This window comes from Urocampus carinirostris, chromosome 2, assembly GCF_059441175.1.
Source record: "Urocampus carinirostris isolate Australia breed hairy pipefish chromosome 2, RoL_Ucar_1.0, whole genome shotgun sequence".
NCBI classification, from domain to species: domain Eukaryota; kingdom Metazoa; phylum Chordata; class Actinopteri; order Syngnathiformes; family Syngnathidae; genus Urocampus; species Urocampus carinirostris.
Window position 1 is genome coordinate 19,129,130 of NC_142350.1, and position 23,465 is coordinate 19,152,594.

Below are 23,465 nucleotides of genomic sequence, written 5' to 3' on the forward strand. Positions count from 1 at the left end.
TTGTTACACATCTTCTCCAATAAAGCTTTCAAACTCGGGAATGGCGTGTTCTAGAAATAGTGCACGCGGGGCCAACCCGAGGATAATGCAAAAACAGTTCTTTCTCGGCCGTGATCACAAGTGGCAAGATTCTCTTTACAGCCGCGGACGTTGAAAGGAACGACATTGAAATGCTGCGAGGTCCATTAAAGGGCATTAAGTCTTTGATGGCTTTTTGAAAACGCCTTCAATTACTTCATTAACGCATTCAGTGCTGTAAGGTTCTCGCAGCAGATTTTCGGCCCGCGTGCACTATTTCTAGAACACGCCGTTCCCGAGTTTATATATTGGAGGAGATGTGTTAAAAAAAAAGCAATGGGAGAGAGAAGAAAAAGAAAGGGAAAAGAGATGAATAAGAGAGAAATAACTAGAAAAAGAGAGCGAGAGAAATAAAAAGGGGGTAAGTAACGGATAAAGAAAGAAAGGAGAAAGAAAGGGAGAGAAGAAAGAGGGATAAGAAAAGGGAGAGAGAGACTGAAAGACATAAAGAGAGTAAGAGAGAAAGAAAAAAAAGGAGAAAGAATAACAATAAGAAATAGAGAAAGAGAGGGAGAGAAAAGGAGAAAAATAAAGAGGGGAAAAAGAGAAGAGAGAGTCAGAGAGACAAAGAGAGAAGAAAACAAAGAGAGAGAGAAAAGAGAGCAGCAAGAGAACAAAGGACAAAGAGGGGGGGAAAGAGACAAAAAGAAAGTGAGAAAAAAAAAGAGAAAAAAGAGAAAGAAACCGAGATAAATAGAAAAAGAGTGTGAGATAAATGAAAAGAGTGTAAGTAACAGAGAGAAAAAGACAGAGGGAAAGAGATGAAAGAGAGAGGGCTAAGGAAAAAGAGAGAGAGGCACACATAGAGAAAGAGAGAGCGAGAAAGAGATGGAGAAAGAATGACAATAAGAAATAGAGAGAGCAACAGAGAGAAAGGGAGAGAGAAAGAGCAAAGCAAAATGAGAGAAAGAAAGAAGAAGAAGAGAGAGAGAGAGAAAGAAGCAGGGTCCCTGGGTGACAAAAGGTAACAGTATGTTTTTTTTATGTTTCATTTCAAAAACTATTATAAAGGGTCAAAACTTTGGGAATGATTTCAGTATGAGTAATCACCATACATCGAGGGAGCCCCAGCCCCACTTCCTAGTGTTGCTTCCTGTACGCTGTGAGAGAACCGATTATATGGATAAGTACTTTTTTCTTTCTGAAAAAGATCATCAGGGCAGAGAGGGATGACGTTTCGTGCAGGAAAGCGATCGCCGTGGTGACCGAAATGGTATGAACACATCGCTGGAAACACCAGACGCTGAAAAGTTCTTGCATCGTTCATACAATAAGTTCAGTGTTCTTGCAATAAAATTGTACTTTGCAAGCAAAGTGCCCTTGTGTTTTTTAGAATGCATTGTTTAGATATCGGATATATCACAAATGCAAAGAATAAAGCACCGAAGCGAAAGTTCAGTTTGAAATGCATCCTTTCACAAAAAGCAGTTTTTCTCATAAACGATTCTTTTCAAGAAAATGTTCAACTTTTGTTTACTAAACAGTGACAAAAGCTAGAAACTACTTCTAATGAAAGATGAGTGTTGAAACTTTCTCGATATTCGATATTTCCCCATTCTTTTATCGCTACTGTACTCAACTTCCTGTAGGCCTTTCAAAATGGCAAAAATCGGCCTTTCCCGTGAGAAACGCATGGCATCGAATGAGTTAATTACTATTGTACTTGAAGCAGTGAAAAGCTAAGGGTAAGAGCTGCAAAGATGAGTTGACGTTTGACACAAAAATAAAAGTAGTCGACAATAGATTTCATCGCCAGACACATTTTTCCAACAGAGATGTATGTCTATATGTATATAGTGGCGCATGTGCAATAGCCAATAGTGTTTCTGTCTCGAGAGGTAAAATAAACATACAGAAATGGCGGCATCAACCTCAACTACGCGTACCAAAACGTGTAGCTTTTAGCCGGCGAATAAATAGACTACTTTGAAGGTTTGCAAAGAAGACCTCGAGCATCATGGCAGTCGATCGGTGACGCACTGACATTTAAAGAGAACGACGGACAGTTGAACACTACGGAGTCTGACTCGCCTCGGTAAGGTTCAATTCACGGTTTTGATGACATGGTACATTTGATACCTGTCTATTTGGATATGATAAAGAACTTGCACCTGTCCTGTAGGTGGCAATGACGCTTCATCGGACAATGCTGTACAAACTAATGCCAGCTGTTGTTAATCACCAGGGAACAGTGCAATGGCGAAGCCACCAGAGAGCAGTGTCACCACATTGAAACGGAAGCATTTTCAAGGAGTTCAAGAACCCTGTGATAAGCATGTGAAACCTGTGTAAGCTGTTTCATGGTCTCCCTGAGGTTCTTCATGTCCAGGCCGTACTGCTCCCTGAGCAGCTCCATCTCGCGGTCGTGACACTCTACTTCCTCCTTGAGCGCCCCCTTCAGGGCCGTCAGCTCGCGCTCGCGCTGCCGCAGCATTTCGTCCTGGCGCAGGCGTCGCGCCGACGCCTCGGCTAGTTCCGCCTGCAGCGTGGCCACGTCCTGAAAGCGTACACAACTCCTTTTTGCCAAAAAATACGTACGTTGAAGAGAGGGATGACGCCGTACAGCGAAAAACAACGGGACCAGAAAAGGCAGGTGCTGCATCTGAGGCTAAATATTAAAATTTTCAGGTGACTTATGTCTCGTCTCGTTGATATAGAATAAACGCATTAATTCGTGAGATTTTAGGGAAAACATGAATGCGACACATTATGTTAAACATCCTGATCTATATTTTACACGTTTGATTATTTCTCTCGGGGGCAGCACAGCAGCGCAGAAGTTAGCACGTGTGCGGCACAGTTCTGAGGTCATGAGATCGAACCTTCCTGTGCGGAGTTTGCATGTTCTCCCCATGCTTGCGTGGGTTTCCTCCGGGCACTCCGGTTTCCTCCCACATTCCAAAAACATGCTTTTCGGGTGAATTGGCTGGTCCAAATTGTCGCTAGGTGTGAATGAACGAGTGAGTTGTCTGTCTCTGTGTGCCTTGCGATTGGCTGGCAACCAGTTCAGGGTGTCCCCTGCCCATTGCTCGAAGATAGCTAGAATGGGCTCCAGCACCCCCGCGACCCTACTGAGGATAAGCGGTGCAGATAATGGGTGGATTATTTCTCTTGTGTGATTATGAGATGTGCTTTATGATACTCAAAATGTCTCGTTACAAAATCTGATTAAATGTCATGAATAATGTGAAAAGTGATCATTTTGTTAGTGGGACAGGACCAAAATGAACTCCATTTTTTTTCCTATCTTCCCTTTTATTTTCCTTCTTTTAGGTCAATTGTTTATCAAAGCTGTTGATTTGAACTTTTGTAACCTTGTGAAAAAAAAACGAAAATGTCAATCAATCCATCCGATTTTTTTTACCGTTCTCAGGGAGTCAGGATTGGAGGACGTTTCCGAGACAATCCTGAGCGCCTCCTGCAGCTCGGCCAGTTGATCCTCCTGGAGATGCAGGCGAGACTCGGCTAGCTCTCGACAGATTCGTTCCTCGGCCAATCTACGCTTACACAAAGATTTTGACCCAGGTATTAATGTGTTATAGGTATTCCCCAACAGATATTGGTTTTAATTAGGCACAGAACAAATATGTTAGGCAAATATGTTGCAAAATTTAGCCCCAAAGTCGACCCAGTAGCGCTGTGACTTCATTGAAGGAACACAAGACTTTCAAAATGGATGACTCCATTAACACAACATGTGAAGCATGCTCCGTATAAGTCGGCGACTGTGTTTTTTGCTGCGTGTGTCGTTGTTGGTATAATTCTGTTCAGGTATCCACCCATTAGTGTCAGGGCTGCCGAGGACTTTCCCGTTTTGTTTGCGCCCGGTTGGGGCTCATTTGCTAAACACCGTGTGATGTTTGGCCGGCTAGCCTGGCGTTAGCGCCATTATTGCCGTGTCCATAGGTTTATTCTTGGCCAGCTTCACGTTTAGCATTGCCAGCGCCGCTTTTCGGTGTTGGTTCCTGGTTGGCCTGGGCGCTCAATGCTTGTTTTATGGTCAGCTAGCCGTGCGTTTTTCGTTGATCGGTCCCTTTTAGACCTCCTGGTAGCGGCTCTCTGTGTATTTTTTGGGAAAGTCAGCTGCTTAAACTTTGTTGTACAATTACTGCATCCACCTGCGAGACAACTCCACAAAAAATACACAAAATTCGCTTAAAACACTTGAAACTGATTTGATTAATTAAAAGTAAAACAATATGGTAACTGGCTTGCTAGGGTGCTGGTGTTCCTTCGATGATGTCACAGCTCAGCTAGACAAACGTCTTCAAAATTCAAAACGAGCTGCGGTTTTAAATATGTCCATTGGATGTCGCCAAAACCAGGGACCACCTACAAAGACACTGGAGCTTTATTTCTTTCTCTCAATTTATCTCCATCTCTTTTGCTCTTTTTCTTTTTGTATCCTCCTCCCTCTCTTTCTTCCCTTCTCTCAATTTTTATTGATTTGTCTATTTCTCTGCCTTTACTCTTTCGCTTGTCTCCTTCTCTTTCTGTTTTTGTCTTACCATCTTTCCTTTGCACTCGTTGTGTCTTCCTCTCAGTCTGTCTCTCACTCTTTCCTTCTCTCTCTACTTTTTCTCTCTTTTTCTTTGTCTCTCTCTCTCTCTCACTTTATAACTCTCTTCCGCCCTTTATCTCCCTTTTTGTTTCTTGCTATTGCTTTCTCTCTCTCTATTTCTCTTTCTGTTAGTCCTTTCTTTCTTTTTTTCTCTTTTTTTCCTTCTTTATCCCTTCATCTCTCTCTTGCACTCTCTTTCTCAAACACTCTCTCTCAAACACTCTCCCTTTCTTCCTTTCGCTTTTATCTGCTAGTCCGGCCCTGTGTGAATGCTTTTTCAACCATGTGGCCCCCGAGCTATGATGAGTTTGACACCCTCGGTTTAAAGTATAGAGGTCTCAATATTTCCCTTTTATGCCATTGTTATGATTTCAGACTGTTTTGGATTCTGTATAGAAGCATCCTCACTCTTCATTGGCTCTCTGAAGTTGCTTCTTGAGGCGAGCGAGTTGCTCCTGGAGCTCGGCGATGCAAAATGTCCCCTGGATTCCGTTTGTCTGCACACAAAAACAAGCGCAGTATATATCTGGAGTCGACCTTGCACATACATTATTCGCTCTGTATTATCTGCTTTGCTTTCGTTTCTTTGCCCTAGTTTCTTGCAGCGTCTTGCAGGCGAACCGGTCCGACCGGCGGGCGTGCTGTGAATTTCTTAAGAAAATGACGCACCAAACTATCCACACGCACACACACACGAGGATGCAGAGTGAACTGTAGATGTCGCTCGCCCACGAGCAAGGCAGTAGAAGGAAATCTATACAAGGGCTTATCCTCCTACACCCTCATTACAGCAACACACAAGCACTAAAACACAAAGTATTTACCCCCTCAAGGCACCTTATTTCTGACCCTTTTTTTCTTTCTTTACCATTGACTTGACTTCCCATGGTTTAAAATGCTCAGATTCGTGGGGGTGGTTTAGTCTCATTGGAATGTAAATCGGGATTTTTGCTACCATAACAATTCGAGGGTGGAACTGAGCTGCTACACCCAGGGTTCGTACACCTTTCTCAATGCAAAATTCGAGCACTTTTGAAGGACTTTCAAAGATTTTTTTTCAATTTCTCCAGTACCATTAAAATAAGAAATCCGGTGTGAGAGCCACAAATATATCCGTGATTTACATAGGCGATTTTTATTATTTTGCGTGTGAAATACGATTTTGAGATCTTAAATTTTGAATATATCTCTGGATCCATACTATACATGTGTAAATATTTTTGAGGCTAATCTCTCCCAATATAGGTGTTGGGTAAAAATGACAGTAATAATTAGCTTACATTTTCAGTTGCAGGAAATTCTTCCTATTACAACTCATCATTGGGAAGCGCTATCATGTTTTTTTGCATGACCCAAAATAAATGTCCATGATTAATATGTAATCCTTGCAAGAACACACAATTCATAATGCCCTGGTAAGGTGTAGCATGTACCTGTCCTGTAGGAGGCAATAATGCTTCATAGGACAATACCTTACAAACTAATGACAGCTTCTGTTATTCACGAGGGAGGAAGAAATACAATGGCAAAGTGAAGCCACCGGAGAACAGTGTCGGCGTTCTTTTGGAGCAGAATTGCTGAGAAATATCGCGACAATTTGAAGCATTTACAAGCACTAAACCCCAAATTCGAGTACTTTTCGATGCTTTAAAACACAACGTGGAAAAACATCTGCTATGACTTCAAGCACGCGTACAAACTCTAAATATGGTAACCCAACACGTGCCTTAAATAACGCAAAGAACACAGTTGTGTCATTCAACAACATTATAAAGGACACCTCTCACCCTGGACACCAACTCTTTGAGCTGTTGGTCTTCAATAAGGCACCACAGGTCCCTTAAAACAAGGACTAACAGGCTCAGAAACGTTTTTCCCCATAGTAATCAAATCCAATAAATTGCTAAAGTGCTGTATAAAAAGACTCTGGCTATATTCTTCGGATAACAAAACCCCATTTTAGTTATATTTTTCATATGTGCTCAGAGTCAAAAGTAACAGCCATTTTTTTAAATAGTCTGCAGGTCTAAAATCTAGCAGTTTTGGTAAAAGTTTCTCTCTCTGACTTTCAGAACTAATGACCACGACCTCCGTTTTGTCCTGGTTGAACTGGAGGACGTTCTCTGCCATCCATGACTTAATATATTAAAGGCATTTTAAAAGGGTATGTACCGGACTTGTGTCATCGGGGGGACACGGCAATGTACAGTTGGTTGTCGACTGTGTCGCTATGGAAATTGACCATGTCTCCTGATGACATCCCAAAGGGGCAGGCATACATAGTTTAAAAATTATGGGGCCTGAAATTGAACCTTGGGGAACCCCATATTTAACTTCACGGGTTCTGGAGGAACATGCATAGATACCTGTGAAGAATTGTCGTTCCGTGAAGTAGGAATGAAACAAGTTCGAAACATCACCACCCTTAACAAGCGTGCGAGATTGTGAATCATAAATATCTTGCTTCTTGGAAAGAAAAATGTCCATTCATATCTTATTTATCGATTCATTTGGGAATTTTGTTGCTGCTACTATACTGCAATAATTTTCATTGTACGATTATTACAATTTACGATTTTACATTGCACAATTATTACGATACATTTACAAATTAGTACAGTTTCCAAGCGCTACCCTGAAAGTATTTTTGCCAATTTTCCCTGACATTCTTTTTGTCTTTTTTTTTCTTTAGTAAATCTTAACTACGTCTAAATCCTGGAGTGCTATGCCAAATCTCGTTGTAAACACTGTTATCAATGATCTTAAAGACAATTCCAATTCCTAATATAAATAATTCATAACAAGAAAAATAAATGTAGCCATTATGTTATTGTGCAATTAAAGACCAAAGTCTCAGGGCATGAATAGTCACTTCAAACTGTAAATAAATAAAGCTTTGCCACTCCTGGCTATGGTGTATTCAACCATTTAGTAGCTTTTGGAAAAACTCAAGCTGAGATAATGTTATTCTTCAGCAGGTATGTTACACAATAGAGACAAAAGCAAACGAGTTGTGTAACTTTACACTCTAGCATCATTGAGTCTAGCAAACAAACACCCAGGTGTCTATATTGCAGGCATGTTAAACTCAGTTTGCTTTATCATTCAGGCTACATTTGTAGCCTGGCCTACAAAATATAATCATGAATGAAGAAGGATATTTTCTGATCACAACACATGTATTCACAAACGATGGAACTAAGACAATAAAGTTTGATCACATTACTTCGATTTTAGCTGACCTGCACGGGCTCCCTGTCAATTTAAGATATGATTTTAAGGTTCTGTCGGCATTATACAAAAAAAAGCATGTACTTTCCCTCCATGTTCCTTTGCTCGGAAAATACTGATCTACCAGTGATCCCAAGAGCAAAGAAGAAATTTGCAGAATGGAGAGCCTCATCCATCCGGGCCTCAGTGCCGTCGTATGCTCTGCCCTCTGAGATTGGAACTATTTGAATCTAAACTTAAAAAACACTTATATTGTATAGCTTATAATCGACCTATATTTCATGTTGACGATGTCTGTGTATTGTTTGTGTATTGCCCTTGCAACATCCATGGCAGCCTGGCCATTCTGGAAGGGGGACTGCCTCATCCGCGGCCCCTTCTAAAGGTTTCTTCATGCTGAGGTTTTGAGTTTTACCTGCCTTCATGTAGGTTTTTGATCAGGAGATGGTGTCATAATAGTCTGTAGTCTGTATAGACCTTTAATTAAGGGTTACACAGATAAACATGACTTGACTTTACAACGATTTTCATGTTTGGCATTGAATACGTTAAATGGTCTCCATTTATATAGCGCTTTTCAAGTCAATGAAGATCTGCCAAAGCGCTTTACAATGCCAGGCGCCAACCTGCTTATTGGAGGCATATTTTAACGGTAGAGTAAATGCAGCTTTACACCTCAACCAACTCACCACAAACCTCACAAACATACACAAACTCAAGTGGGAATATTAAAAATGTATGCTTGCCTCAATTGTCATACGGCTTTGAAATAATTTAAGTAGCTACTTTTAGCAGTGAACGAGCAATAACACTGGTGTGATGGTGTTGAGCAAGTACAGCCTGGCAGCACCCATCCCACTCCAGGCCATTTATTTGGGTAGGGCTCCGCACCCCCACGTGAAGGCGATAGTACTGGTTTTAATGGTAACCAGTAGCATGAGAAGCCTCCTGATCTGCACCTTCATCATACGGTCTCTGTTGTTTACGCCCCAAAACAACAGTTACAACGCAAATCGAACGCAGGTCGCGACAAACCACCAGACCGGCAGTGATACAGAATACAAGCGAAAAAGCACCGGGTTCCACATCATTACAATACAATCACAATGATAACAAATTTGTCTCTTACAGTGCTTAGAATAGAGCAGGGGTCAGCAACCTATGACACGCGTGCCAGCAGTGGCACGCGAGGGGTTAACCAGTGGCAAACGAGCGCACTGCAAAATAATAATGATTATACTTTAAAAATGCGCATTTTTACCTGAAATTTAGACATTTTCAGGTGCACGCCGTGTTATTTAGAGGCTTTACGTTAGGCTTTATGTCGGTTTTGTGTCAGTGTGCGTTTGCGCGGTGCCTCGCGGAGGAGAGATCCGTTTTTTAACCCGGCCAACGAAACACACGCGCCCGATAAATGAATGAATCATCATGACATTAAAACGCGCTGTGTACGGCAAACAAACACAGACCCTGAAAACCACTACAATCACTGCAAAAAACACCACCACTGAAGCAAGTTATCACATTGCTCACTGCAAAACCAAAAAAAAACATTTACTGATAGCGAATATTTTAAAGAAGCATGTGTGTGCACGCGCGTGTGTGTGCATGTGTGTGCGTGCCTTCTGCATTGCTGCTGTTATTTCAAGTTTTGATATTTTCTGAAAGAAGATATCATTGATGAATGGTATGGTAGCTGTCCATAGCACTTGTTTTTTGATTGTAGTTCATTCTTAATGAAGAATGGTTGATTCTGGTTCATTTTTATGGCAAAACGTTGAAGTCATGGATGGCTACAAGCCTTTCCACTTGTTATTCATATTCCTTTTTTAGTTGATTGATGAACAAGAATAGTGGAAGATAAATGGGTCAGTTATACCAGTGTTTTTCAACCAGTGTGCCGGGGCACACTAGTGTGCCGTTAGACCTTGTCTAGTGTGCCGCTGGAATTTGCCCAATTTTATCTTTTAAACTGTAACAGTCATCAGTTATCAGTAGGTGGCAGTAGATTTTTATATACTTTTTATGTACTAATTACCTGCTCTTGAGGTAGCACAGTACATTTATTAACTTAATTTGTTTAACAAAGCAGTTTAAGATTGCACTGTAAAGCAAAAAACCATAAAGCACATTATTTTTTATTATTTTGAGTATTATTTTCTTCTTTTTATATACTAATTACCCTTTTATGAGGTAGTACAGTGAAATATTTGACATAACTTCATGTTCGACGGATCGTGTGCCTCGGAACCTTAAAGGGTTGACATTTATATCCACGTTGTATATTTGGACTGTTGTAAAATGACAGCTCTGTTGGATATTAAAAAAATATTATGCGAGTCATTAATCTTGGTGTGGCACACTGATTTACAGGGAAATTTGAAAGTGGCACTTCACACCGAAAAGGTTGCTGACCCCTGATCTAGAGGAATACAATAGAATTTATAGTCAATGTAACATGTAAAAGGCACAATGTAATTCATCTCCGACACGTAACCAAAAACAGTGCGACAATGAGACGAAATCCGATCTCCGTATGTTTGACATGCCTGGTCTATTGCGAACTCTGAGGGAATTCACACACACATACGCAGAAAAACAAAAACACAAAGAGCATTTTTGGGAAAGATCAGTCAAAGGAAATAGAGTCGAATGCCCAAAGTCTTTCTAATCTATTCACTGCCACAGGAAATCATGAAATTGATATTCTCTGGGGAAAATGATTTACCGAGTAATTTCCTTCCAGTAAGTGCAAAAATCTCGTGCATGATAAAAAAGTTGAATACATTTAAGCAAATTAATTTTAGGAATCCAAAAGCCTACTTCATCATTTGGTAATGAGTACATTGCATCATTAAAAATGTAAGAAGCTTTGGGGGCGTCCACAAAGAACACTGAGCCCCTTTTGGACCTTGTGCGGTAGGGAAAAGCCCCCCGCAGCAAGTGCCGGGTTCCAACCCAACTTAAATATTAATGCCTCTCAATGACCGGGGCATTTGCATGGTTGCCCAGCAACCAGGGGACAACACAACGAGGCCATAACCCAAATCATCAGAAGTGGCTATAGATGGAGATTTATGCGGAAAAGCCGGTATAGAGTGCTTTGCAAACGCATTGCACCCCCAAAATATCCCAAAATGAAAAGTAGGCGTTGCAATAAATTGTTAATACATTGTACAGCCTCCTTTTGCTGCAATCACAGCCACAAGTCTTTTTGGGTATGTCTCTTGAGGTTTTGCACATCTTTAAGCAGAAATACTGCCCATTCTTCCTTGCAATGCAGTTCAAGTTCCTTAGGGTTTGATGGTGGTCATTTGTGCACAACATTTTTCACTCCATAGGATTGAGGTCTGGACTTTGCCTCGGCCATTCTAACATCTTCATGTTGTTGTTTTTAAACAATTTAATTGTGGATTCTGCTTTATGTTTAGGGTTGTTATCCTGTTGGAAGGCTAACCTGCGCCCCATTCTCAGATGGATTTTTAACCAGAATCGCTCTGTATTTGGCTCAATCCATCTTCCCATCAACTCTAACGATCTTCCCAGTCCCTGCGGAAGAAAAGCAATGGAGCAGGATGCTGCCACCACCATGTTTGACAGTGGGGATGGTGTTTTCAGGGTGTGGTGCAGTGTTACTCTTATGCCAAACGTAACACTTTGCCGTCAGCCCGAAAAGTTAAATTTTGATCTCATTTTACCAGAGCACCTTGTTCCAAATGTTATTTGTGTCTGTTACATGTCTTTTGGGCCTGTTCAGGGTATTCTTTGAGAAAACAAAAGTTCTTGGAGGAGCGCAAGTCTTTACTAAGTATTGTATTTCAAGGGTGGCGTGCGTTTAGCTGGCGAAAGCAGTACGACTGACAAGTCCTCTTAAATGCTTGCGTGAGCCGAGATAAAAAGACTGAGTGAAACACTGGAGCGTGCATGGTTTTGCTTCATTTTGTCACAAAAGAGCACGTGCTGGCAGCCATCTGTTTGCTTCATTAGCAAAACATTATACGAGAGACATTCTGACCCAAATGCAAAACCTCAGGAGCGTGATCATTGTTAGCTGTCAATTGAGTCGTTTCGTTTTTATGAAAATGAACAACATGGTAGTTTTTTTTTACACCAAACACTTAGCTAAAATAGCATGGTTCAATACGGTAACCTGATAGCACGAATTGAAAACACATCCAAAGAATAACACCTTTTTTATAACTAAATCCAAACACGTTTTTTGAGCCCAATTTCTATTTTGTCCTTTCTCTCTTTCCCTCTCTCTCTCTCGATTTTATATATATATATATATATATATATATATATATATATATATATATTCACTCTCTATTCTTTCTCTCTCTCATTCTCTTTCCTCTTTCTCTCTTTCAATTCTCTCTTTCTCTCCACCCTTTCTCTCTCTCTACAATTTTTCGCTTTATTCTCACTCTGTTCTCTATTATCTTGCTCTTTCGCTCTCTCTATTCTATCTCTATTCTCTATGTCTATCAAATCTTTAAACTCTCACTCTCTATTTTGCTTTCTTTCTTGCTTTTGCTTTCCCTCTTTATTTTTCTCTCTTTCTTTGTCTCACTGTATTTCTTTTTTCCCCTTATCTTTCTGTCTTTCTCCCTTTCTCTCTCTCCCCTACTCTCTCTCTCTCTTTTTTTCTCATTTTTTCCTCTTTTTTCCTCACTCTTTTCCCTTTCTTTCTCACGCTTTCTAATTCTTTCTCTTACATTCTTTCTTTTTTTCAGTTTTTTTCCTTTATTTCTCTCCCTCTCTGTCTTTCTCTCTGTAATCTCTCTGGATCCGGATAACAAATGGCAGAAATCTGCAATTTGCTTTGTGTACCTTTAGGGAGGTGGGCGTCTCGTGGACAAAGTTCTTCCTTCTTTCCGGGGTTGCTTCCTTCTCAACAGCGCTGATGGGAGACGAACATATGGGGACGGATTACTCGAGTGGATTACACGCTCAGTCTGATCCCTGTGCCTTTTGCAGACTTACTCACCTTTCTTTGAGACCGTTGTAAACAGCTTGCTTGGCTTGAGCCTTCTCCCCTATACCGATCACTTTTTGTGTCCTCGGTGGGATCTCCTTGAAAGACGGGAAAGTGATATAGTTTAATACGGTGGTTCTCAACTCGTCTTACTTCAGGGCCCACCACTACAACTTATGACAAGCTGCGACATAAACAACCAAAATATTAGAATTCGCAAATTTATATAATGAAAGGATTATTTCTAAAGCAGAGTTTGTGTAACATATTTCCCTTTTTTTTTCAAAAACAAAATGACCCATAACGACTTCAAATGCGGTGTAAACGCACATATAACCCTACGTCGCATATAAGCAACCCACTAAAACTGCTTTACAAAAGCCGCAAACTAAAAGGAATTTCAAAATACTAATAAAGCGTGCACCTAAACATCAATAATTATTTAATTAGGTAGTTAATAAACATCACTATATGGGTAAAGAGATAAAAATGTAACGTTTTTAAACCATGGACTGTACCTCCCATCAGTGTTTCAATGGCAGGCACTGTTACATTTTTCTCTTTCTGTTTCCTTCTTCGACTCGAACAATGTAGGCACCGTTTTCTACTTTTCCTTCCCCTTATTACTATTCTGTTGGGGCCCATTATTACGGGCATAAAAAGGAAATAAAACCAACAAAATCCCAATGAAATTAGATCATGTCTCTCTCAAACGCACAGAGCATTATCGCAGGCCCGCAACACATTAAAAATTGGTCCGTGGCGCTCTTGTTAAGAAACACCAGTTTAAGACAAACCCAGTGATGGGTAAGACTTTGATTATTTTACTGGACCTTACCGGTTTTTTAGCTATGCTTATGGAGGCTTCTTTGGCTGTGTAATTTGCCTGCGATCCGGGGTTTGTTTGCGGCCCACCGAGTGGGGACGCATATGGATTGAAGGTGGGCGAAGGAGGCAAGGGCCGGGACGTTTCCTTTCGTGCGTCCAGACTTTTGGAACGTTTGCGTTCGTCGAAGTTGAGCTGCTGCCGGGCCCCGCTCCGTCCCCTCGCCTGTGGGGCGCCACCCGGGGTCCTGTTGTTGAATTTATTGATGAGCTTATTAATGGGCGCCAGGGAGTCGGTGTCGATCGGCTTCTCCTCAGTCGACGTGGACGGCCCCGGAGACGATTCTGAAAGTTGCTTTTTGTATTTCACAGGAGATCCTGCGAATTGTTGAAACCCGCTGGGTCCGGCTCCGTTGACCTTGACCGGTTTCAGGCCGGCTTCATTGTACTCTTCTTTATCGTCTTCTTTAAGAGTCCATTCCTGGTGTACTTTCTGCTCTTTACCCGTTGCCGCTTTGACTCGGGGTTCTTTGACCTCTTCCTCCCCGTGACTCCCTGCCTGACCGTCTCCTGGAGGTCTTCTCAAGGGGCTATGGTAGATCTCCACGTCATCATCCTCGGGTGATTGTGGGTTATCCAAACCAGGGCCACGTGTTGAGGTGAACCCTGCCTCTCCGGCGCTTTCAGGAACCTCTTTGTAGGACGATAAGGGTGTCGAAGGGACCGCGGCCGGGGTGTTGATCTGGACGCCATACGAGTCGCCTTTAGCACCGTCATTTAACACCACGTAGGGTTGCCCGGAGATACCCTGGACACGTACCGCCACCCCATATTTGCTGGCCGGGTGAGCAGAGACGGTGTTAGTCCCTCGGGTTTTGTCCGGTGTTGCGCCGCCCGTGTCATCAAGGTCTTTAATAAAGCGGATTTGGACCCCGTAATCCACCATGGGCTTCCTTTCGGCAGAGAGGGTGCTCATGTCCACTTCCTTATCTGTGCACAGGTAGCCCTGTTAAAAAAGAAAATGCAAATAAGGGTTTGTACACCTTTTTAATGGCCAATTTCAGCCATTTTAAGAAAGTTTAAAGCCAATTTACTAAATCATCCAGTACTTTTAAAAAAGAAAATGTGTCGTTCATGTATTTTGCAGAACCACAATTATATCTGCTATTTACAAATGCAAATTTTAATCTTGCATGTCCATTTACAAAGACATGATTTTTAGATCTCTAATCACAAATATTTTTCTTTCTAAGACGGGTAAAATTTTCCGGTTGATGGAAGTTCATTTGAGTCTTCATTAGAACAACACTGAAGAAACATCGCTTTGACACAATGAAAGGTGTAAAGCTATTATAGCAGTGAACATTTATTTCAACCCTTAAAAACCTCAAAATATAGCCGTCAATAACCAGACCCCCTTGCAACAAAAGTGAATACACCCTAAAGTGAAAGTTCCTCAAGTGTATGGTCTGAGTACTTACAGGCTGACCCCCCCACCTCTTTAATCTTTGCAACAATGCTGACAGCACTCTCGCTTGTATCTATCTTAGATTGCTTCTCAGCTTCTTTGGATATCCAACACAAGCCCCGTTGAGAGTGCATTCTGATTTTTTAAAACGCTGAAGGATCTTGGCCACTGTACTGTCTTATGGCCTTGGGCAGCTTTATATAGCGCCAGAATTTTCTATGGTACCAAGAGAGTTCCTTGCCATGGTGTGCCATCTTGGGAGTTTCAGTGACAAGTATGACCGAGTGTACTTCTATTTGAACACACTTTCTCCATATTCACTTTTGTTGCTAGGGGCTTAGTTATTGATCGCTATATTTTGAGTTTTTTAAGGGGGAAAAAAATGAATTTACACTGCTATAATAGCTTCATACAGACTTATTTTTTTCGTGTCAAGGCGGTGTGATGTTCTATCAAACATTATAATGAAATCTCTGCAGAAATAAGAAGGGTGTATTCTTTTTTGTGACATACTATACATTGATCTACAAGACCTTTCTTTTTCCCTTTTGTATCCATGCTTGATATTTAAAAGGTTGCTCCGGAACACGCACCCCCGCTCGTCCGAAGCGGGCTTTTTGCCATTGGGCCTAAATGCTCTACATCACTACTTTCACACTTTGTGACATACTGTACATAATCCCTGCACTACATTTCATAGTGTCGTCTTTAGTTGTAGCATACACCCATCCTATTGGGTACGACCCGTGAGGGGCGATGACGCTTTATAGGAGCATGCCATACAAACTATTAAAAGGTGCCGTTAGTCACGAGGGAAGGAGAGATGCAATGGCAAAGTGAAGCCACCAGAGAGCAATGTCAGTGTCATTTTAAAGAAGACTTGTTTTAAAACATGGCAACCATTACAAGCATTGACAAGCACTTTACCCAAAATATAAGCACGTTTCAATCCATGAAAACACATTAAAATTCAAGCTTATTCAAGCATTTCAAGCACTTGTATGAACACTGTATCTTTTCCAGTGTAAGATGTACTTTTACCGTTTTGAGAAGCTTCCTGCAAAAGACAGTTCACATCACTAACAATATTAATGAGGCCTTTTGTGCCGCAGGAGTTTTAATGAACGCAATTTATTACCCTTGAGGTTTCCCACTGTGCCATGGCAAATTCGAAACACTTGCCCATGAGTGTTGCATACTTGTGACTTTCTTCGGAAAGCATGCGCAAGTAAAATAAAATCGGATAATGAGTACTAGTGGGCAATACGTGTCCCCATTGTTCTGGTTCCGTAGAGCGTTAAACAAAAAAAGGTACTATGTCAACGGACCCCCCTCACTCTTTGCTAGACTGTTATCCAAGGAGTCAGTCAGGCGCAGTCTGTTGACTTAGAGTGTCGGCAGACGGGCAAAAGGACCAAGTTTATCATCCTCGCCGGCAATAACAGTGAAAAGTTCAAACACAAACCGGGTTTTTGCTGAGATTCTTAAAACCCAAGCACAAGCAGAAAAAAATAACTGACCTCATGAAGTGACCACAAAAAAGTATTCCCCTCCAAGAACTTTTTGATAAACAGGTATTGCCATTTTTCAGGCTTCAAATTTAAAGACAAAAAAACTAATCAAAAACATATATATTTTTTTAAAATCAACAACATGTGAGACACACTTGAAACCAAATTGTTTCAACATTTTATATCGTATTAACAAAGAAAAAAAAAAGAAATAAAGATGTTGCAAAAATATTAGCCCCCCCTTCCTCTCAGCTCACACAACCGACTGGGGAAGTTCCCTGATGACTTCTAAATGATCGAATGTCAACCTAAATGACTTACAATGACAAGCAGAGTGCACCTGTGTGTCATTATGTCTAAGTTTAAATATGCTTGAACAGACAGCATTATGAAGCAGTATGACAGCTATATGAAGAACCAAAGAACAAACCAGAAAGGCCCAGAATAAAGTTGTGGAAAAGTTCAAAGCAGGAATGGGATACAAGTGATTCTGGAACATGTACACATCTTAAGGTGCACTGTGCAAGCGATAATGTCAAAACTATTGCAAACCTACCAAGACCTGGCCGTCCCACTAAACCTTTGTTCAAGACAAGAAGTGTACTAATCAGAGAAACAATTAAAAGGCGAGTGGCAAGAAGAAAGCCCTTTCTGAAAGGATACTATAAAAAGGCCCGGTTTGCCTTTGAAAGAAGCCAGACGGAAGACACAAATAACATGTGGAACAAGGTGCTCTTTTCAGAATAGAACGAAATTGAACTATTTGGGCTGAATGCAAAGTGTTATGTTTGGTGTAAGAGTAACACTGACATCACCCTGAAAACACCATCCCCACAGTCAAACGTAGTAGTGGCAGCATCATGCTCTGGGGTTGCTTTTCATCAGCAGGGAGTAAGAAAATTGTTAAGAGTTGATGGGAAGATGGATGGACAGAGTCAAATACAGGACGATTCTGGCAGAATATTTGTTGGAGTCTGCAAGAGACCTGAGAATGAGGCGCTGGTTCACGTCCCAAGGGGATAATGACCCTAAAAACATAAAGAATATTTGACAATGGAAGGCTTCACCACTAACAATATAAAGGGGTTATAATGGTAAAACCAAAGTCCAGACCTCAATCCTACAGAGCGTTTGTGGAAAAATGCTGTGCACAAACGATCAGCAACAAACTTTAAGGAAATTGAGCTGTTTTGTAAGGAAGAATGGGCAAAAATGTCAATTTCAAGGTGTCCAGAACTTATAGACATACCCAAGATTTGTGGCTGTGATCACAGAAAAAGGAGGTTGTACGAAGTGGTAACTCAAAGGGGGGGTGTGCATATTTTTGCAACACCTACTTTTCAATGTTTCATTTGTCAGCACTAAATAAAATGTGAATACATTTGGCTTCTTTTCACGATTGTGTCTCCGTGTTGATGATTCTGAGAAAATATTTTTATTTTTTTATCTATGGATTTGAGACCTGAAATATGAAAATATGTAAAAACGTTCTTAGAGGAGGTGGAAGGCGATACTTGTTGTGACCCTCGACAGAAATTTAAGTTCAACCTGCTCTAACCAATAAGTTACAATATAACACCCATTACCTTGGCAAAGCAGGAAATCAAAGTGGGCCTTTGTTTCTCTCTCTGTTTGTAGAAAACGAAAAATTCTTTAGATTCCAGACAGTCCCCTTACACACGGCATGGCGCGTGCTTTCCCTTTGGATAAAATATGGAGTTATTAAGAGGACATAGCAGCCACTGAGGGGGACTGCGCCCTGAAAAGTGAGGAGGATGACGAGATGAGTGGAGAAAAAGCAAGAAAGTCTGCTATCGTTTCTTCTTAGACTACTAGGAGAATCACAACACCTGAAACCGGGAATGTTGACTAACAGGCTGAGCTGCCTCCCCCCCCCAACCATTCCCTTCCTTCCTTCTCTCTATATACTACTTTATATTCCCAAGGTGGGTACATTATTACCCCGGTTATCGCGTTTATGTGGGACTAGAACCCCCTGAGAAATGGAAAAACCCAGCGGGGTAGCTATGCCTCTTCATAAAAAAATTTACTTTGAGATGACGTCCTTACTGACTGTAACAAAATAACAACTGTAGATCCGCAAATAAAAACACAGAATTGCAGTTGAAAGAATGCTCTTTATTGTTATTATACAAAAGCACAACGAAAATTGGAGAGCTTCTACCTTCAGTGCAGGAGCGATTAAGAGAGCGGCTGGGTAGCGGCACGCTAGCATCGGGTTTCCTTAAATTGAGCAAAGTCTCCGTGAGTTAAAATAAACCGTCCTGAATTTAGCGGCTCCCCATAAGGTGTCGCTCCAGGTCATGATTTTCATGGGTAATGGACCTGGCCTTGGTCAAATACTGGCTTGGCACAGGCAGCTAGTAACAATTGTTACATAGCCTATCCGAAGTAGGCAAACCTGCAATGTCGCCTGTGCTTTCTCTTCCAATGCTGCCTCAGTCCCTTCCCGGACCAGAAAACACTCCACAAAACACCTGCAGGTAATCACCATTTCTATGGACTCTTCTGACTTTCATCAGGGTCTGAGTTAAATTTAAAAAATTATTTTTAAAGCAATGTGCTTCTGAAATACTAGCTGTAGCTGTGGCTGTGCTTAGCAGTTTGTTTTGAGTGGACACTGGAGGTAAGGACGGCCCTAAAAAAGAAATCCCGCTTGACCTAAGCCCACAGGAATTAGAGCCCAACCAAATAATGTGATTTGAGGGATCGTGCCCGAGAAAATGCGCTATCCTGGAGCAGAGCGTGTCGTCGAGCACGACGCCGGCCGAGCAGCAAGACTCAATCCAACACGAAGAAAAATAAATAAAAAACAATGAAAAGTGGATAATAAAAAAATAATAATAATGAGGTAGTCAGCAAAAGAGAAGCCCGGCCCGAAACCAAACGTAACGATTTACATTTTAGGCTTGACCCGAATTTGGGTCAGGTTTGGGCTCAAGATCTTACCCCTAGTGGACCCATTGACTGGTACGCCCGCCCACCCTGGCTGTTTCATTGACAGCAAACAACAGCCTATCACAGTTGTGCGAACACAGACAGTCAAGCCCACCCAACCCACACACACACGAACTGCACCCGAATAACATTTGTTGTGTTCTGCATGCTCCAGAACACAATACAAGATACGTATTACAGGAGTAAAGTCAGATTTGTTTTAGTCAAACGGCTAAACAAAATTGCAATGATTGTCTGATTTATGATTGGGGCTTTTAAAAAGCATCTCAACGGTATGAGAGTGTATGATATTATTCCTCAATAATTTCGAGGAACGAAAGCGGTTTTGTGTCGGATAAATGGATGCGTCTTCTTGGAGGCTCATTGATTAAGGCCAGTTAAAAAAATAACACAGGGTTTAGTTATTCTCATTAAAGGGAAAATGCCACAATGAAAACAAAACATCCCCCTTTCTTGTCATTATACCAGGGGTCTCAAACTCATTTGAGCTCGGGGGCCACATAGTAGAAGAAAACTCTCACAGGGGCCGGATAAATCGATTAAAGAGAAAGAAAGAGAGAGGGACAAAGAGACAGGGAGAGAGAAAAGGAAAGATAGTCGAGAGAGACAAAGAGAGAGAAAGGAAGGCAGGGAGAAAGAAAGAGAAAATAAGAAAGATAGCACAACACACAGAGCAAAATACAGAAATAGAGAGAGGAAGAGAAAAAGGGAGCAAAAGCAAGAGAGAGAGAGAGACAGAAACAATGAAAGAAAGTGAGCAGGAGAGAGAGAAAGAAATTGAGAAAAAGAGAGACAAACAGAGATAGAATGAGGGAAAAATGAGAGGAAGAGCACAAGAGAGAAAAATGACAGGGAAGGAAAGAAAGGTCAAAAGACAGAAAGAAAGAGACAAAGAGTGAAAGAGAGGAAACAAAGAGCGACACAAGGAGAGAGGGAGAGATCAAAAAAGAAAGAGCACTGAAAGGGAGAAAGGAGGAAAGAAAAAGAAAAAACAAAGAAATCAAGTGACAAAGAAAGAGAAACAAAGAAAGAAAGCAGGGATAGAGAAATAAAGAGAAAGACGCTGAGAAAGAGAGAGAGAGGGAGAGATGAATTGGAGAGAAACACAGAGAAAATAGGGAGGAGAAAAATAGAAAATTAAAAGTAGAGAGAGAAAAATAGAAAATGAGAGAAAGTCAGAAAGAAAGAGAAAGGGAAAATGAGACAGAAAGAGACAAAAGAAGAGGAAGGGAGAATGAGAGGTTTATCATAATGAAAGGAAAACTGCTCCATTGAAAAGAAAAACTTTTCCCGTTTGGAGTATTCCTTTGGTGTTTTGTCTGGAACTCACCTAGTGGCAATTACAAACAAGATGCTAATTGGGCTTCATTAAAAACACCTCAAAGTCAGCTCAATGAGCCCTTCCCTTGTTTCACCACTTGTTTTCCAGGCTCATGATTATTTAGAACTACAAGAATAGATCAAAGCACATTCAAAATAATGATAACAAAGTCATACCTGTGAACTTATACGTTTTTCAAACATTTCAAAATGTGTTTTTGCTGGGGATTTTTTTACTTTGGCTACCACCGTTTCACTGCTTCGCCTATTTGAATTGAATTGTCTTTATTGTCCTTGATATCAACGTATCGTGCCTTGTGTTCTGCAGCAGACAGCACACAGCAAATGCTATCACAGGGACAGGTGGTTTGCACCATGGTCATCCTGGAAGAGGGACGACCACTTGTGTGGCCCCTTCTCAAGGTTTCTTTTATTCCTCATGTTGAGATTTTCCTTGCCCGCATGTCGGTTTCAGATAAAGGGAAGTCATTGTGGCCTTTGCAGTCCTTAGAGATATTTTATGATTAAGGGCGTCACAAATAAATGCGATTTGACTTGACACTTATACACTAAACGCGGAAGATCTGGGAATTGAACATGTGACCTCTTGGTCCCAAGACGTGTGGCTCTCTAAAACGCCTTTACACTGAAAGGAGAAGCCCTTCAATTTGAAATGAAATGATCTGCATTTATATAGCGCTTTTCAAGTCAATGACTCCTCAAAGCGCTTTACAATGTGCTCCACATTTCCCAATAGCGGCCTTGCAGCCATCTAAGGCGCTAACCTGCTTATTGGGGGTATTAGGGGTTCAGCGTCTTACCCAAGGACACTTCGACATGTAACACGGGCTAGCCGGGATTCGAACTGGGATCCCTTGATCCCAAGACGAGCGCTCTACCTCCTGCGCTACTGCCGCCCCTAGTATACTGACATTGAAGAGCATTCATTCAACTGCAATTCGGTGTTTTTTTTTTTTAGATCCATAGTTGTTATTTTGTCGTATACTCTCAGTCGGTAAGGACGTCATCTTGAGGTAAGTCTGGCCCTTGGGGGTTTTAAAGGGGCTACTTGGCGGATTTTTTTTTACATTTGGCGGGGGTTTTTTGGTCTCCATTAACTGCAATAACCCAGCGATCAATCTACTGCTGTGTATAAGAAAAATGCTGAAAGTTTATTTTCTTTTGGAAAACAAAATAAACTTTTTTTACACAAATTACTTTTGTTTTAATTCTCCAGTCTGTCTTGATTCAGGTAAATAGGTTACACTTTATGATTTCAAGGTTTATTATCACTTTATAATGGGAACTTCAATCATTAAAAGGGATTGTGTATTATTTAATGCCTGCTGGTGGTGGCAATGTATTTAATTTGTTTAAAAAAAAGAATATTTGTTAAGACAATAATCAAACGTATATGACATTCCTTAACCAGCATTTGTTTTTGAATATTTGCATTTATTTTACATGTGACCTCACCTAAGGGGAGCTGATATATTGGTCCACCATCTTGTTCGTACAGGTTAACCTCAAAAACCAAGGACCTGTCTTTTTTCCTTCTTTTATTCCCCCTTCTTCTTTTGCTTTCTTTCCTTTTTCTCTTTCCTTTTTTCTTTCTTTACTGTATTCTTTTTTTATTTTCTCTTCTTTTATTTGTTATTTCTTTCTTTTCTGTTTTTTCCTTCATTTTCTTAATTATCCTTTAGTTTGTTATTTTTCTCTTTCTTTTTTTTTTTAACTTTTGTCTCGTTCTCTTTTCTTTTTCTTTAACTTCCCTTTTTTCGTTCTTTCTTTATCTCCCTTGTTAACCTATAATTCCTTAATCGACTACTCCGGCCCCAGAGAGAATGTTTTCCCTTAGCTCAAATGAGTTTGACATCCCTCACAATAAAGTGACAATTAGTGGTCGAATATTACACACTGTCCCTTCAATTAGGGAAGCAATTAGCTGAGGTTGACAGGCATGCGAAATACACGAGATTTAAGAATATGTTCAAGCTTTCTGTAGATGCGCTGCGGGGCGGTTGCGTCACACCCACCTGTCCGGTCGTTCGGTATCGGTGTGCGTCGAAACCACAAGGTGAAGAAAAAGTAAACAAGCATTAGGCGCCATTGTATCCCGTTAAAAGCTTAGGGTTGCTATAATAACACTGTCTTATCCTTGTTTACGCAACGCGCTGCGATCCAATTAACAAGTCTTTTGTTTCGTGCGCATCGTTACTATGGAATGACATAAGAAGAAGAAAATACATTTATAAAAATAAAAACAGGTAAGTGTGTGTAAATTTACCTTACGGGGGGGGGGGGGGAATCCCGAAGCGTCCTGGTGGGATGAGACGAAGGGGAATATTTGGTGTATCTTGCGCCTCGCTGCCAAAGCAACCTGTTGCAAAAACACGCCTGCATGCTGGGCCACGCCCCTCCAGACAAGCCATTGGCCAGCCCTCTGAGGAGGGGTGGAGACTATGCGCTCCATACCACTGCGTCCGGGCATTGGCCATACCTGTCAAGCTCCAG

At 41.2% G+C, this 23,465-nt stretch overlaps 1 protein-coding gene across 3 annotated transcripts in view; it reads right to left on the minus strand.

Annotated features, from left to right (window-relative positions):
* Positions 1-18,422, minus strand: part of cgnb (cingulin b) — a 41,438-nt gene extending 23,016 nt beyond the window's left edge. For 2 of the 3 annotated variants that reach the window (XM_088329257.1, XM_088329255.1), the window contains exons 1-7: positions 18,239-18,421; positions 13,687-14,679; positions 12,861-12,946; positions 12,704-12,773; positions 5,048-5,136; positions 3,443-3,575; positions 2,363-2,575 (exon numbers count right to left, since the gene is read on the minus strand). In XM_088329257.1, coding sequence (XP_088185383.1) covers positions 2,363-2,575; positions 3,443-3,575; positions 5,048-5,136; positions 12,704-12,773; positions 12,861-12,946; positions 13,687-14,649 — 1,554 coding nt within the window. In that variant the 5' untranslated portion in view covers positions 14,650-14,679; positions 18,239-18,421. Of the gene's footprint in view, positions 1-2,362; positions 2,576-3,442; positions 3,576-5,047; positions 5,137-12,703; positions 12,774-12,860; positions 12,947-13,686; positions 14,680-18,238 lie in introns of all 3 variants that reach the window. The other variant, XM_088329256.1, reaches the window with a different exon arrangement.
* Between the last annotated feature and the right edge of the window lie 5,043 nt (positions 18,423-23,465).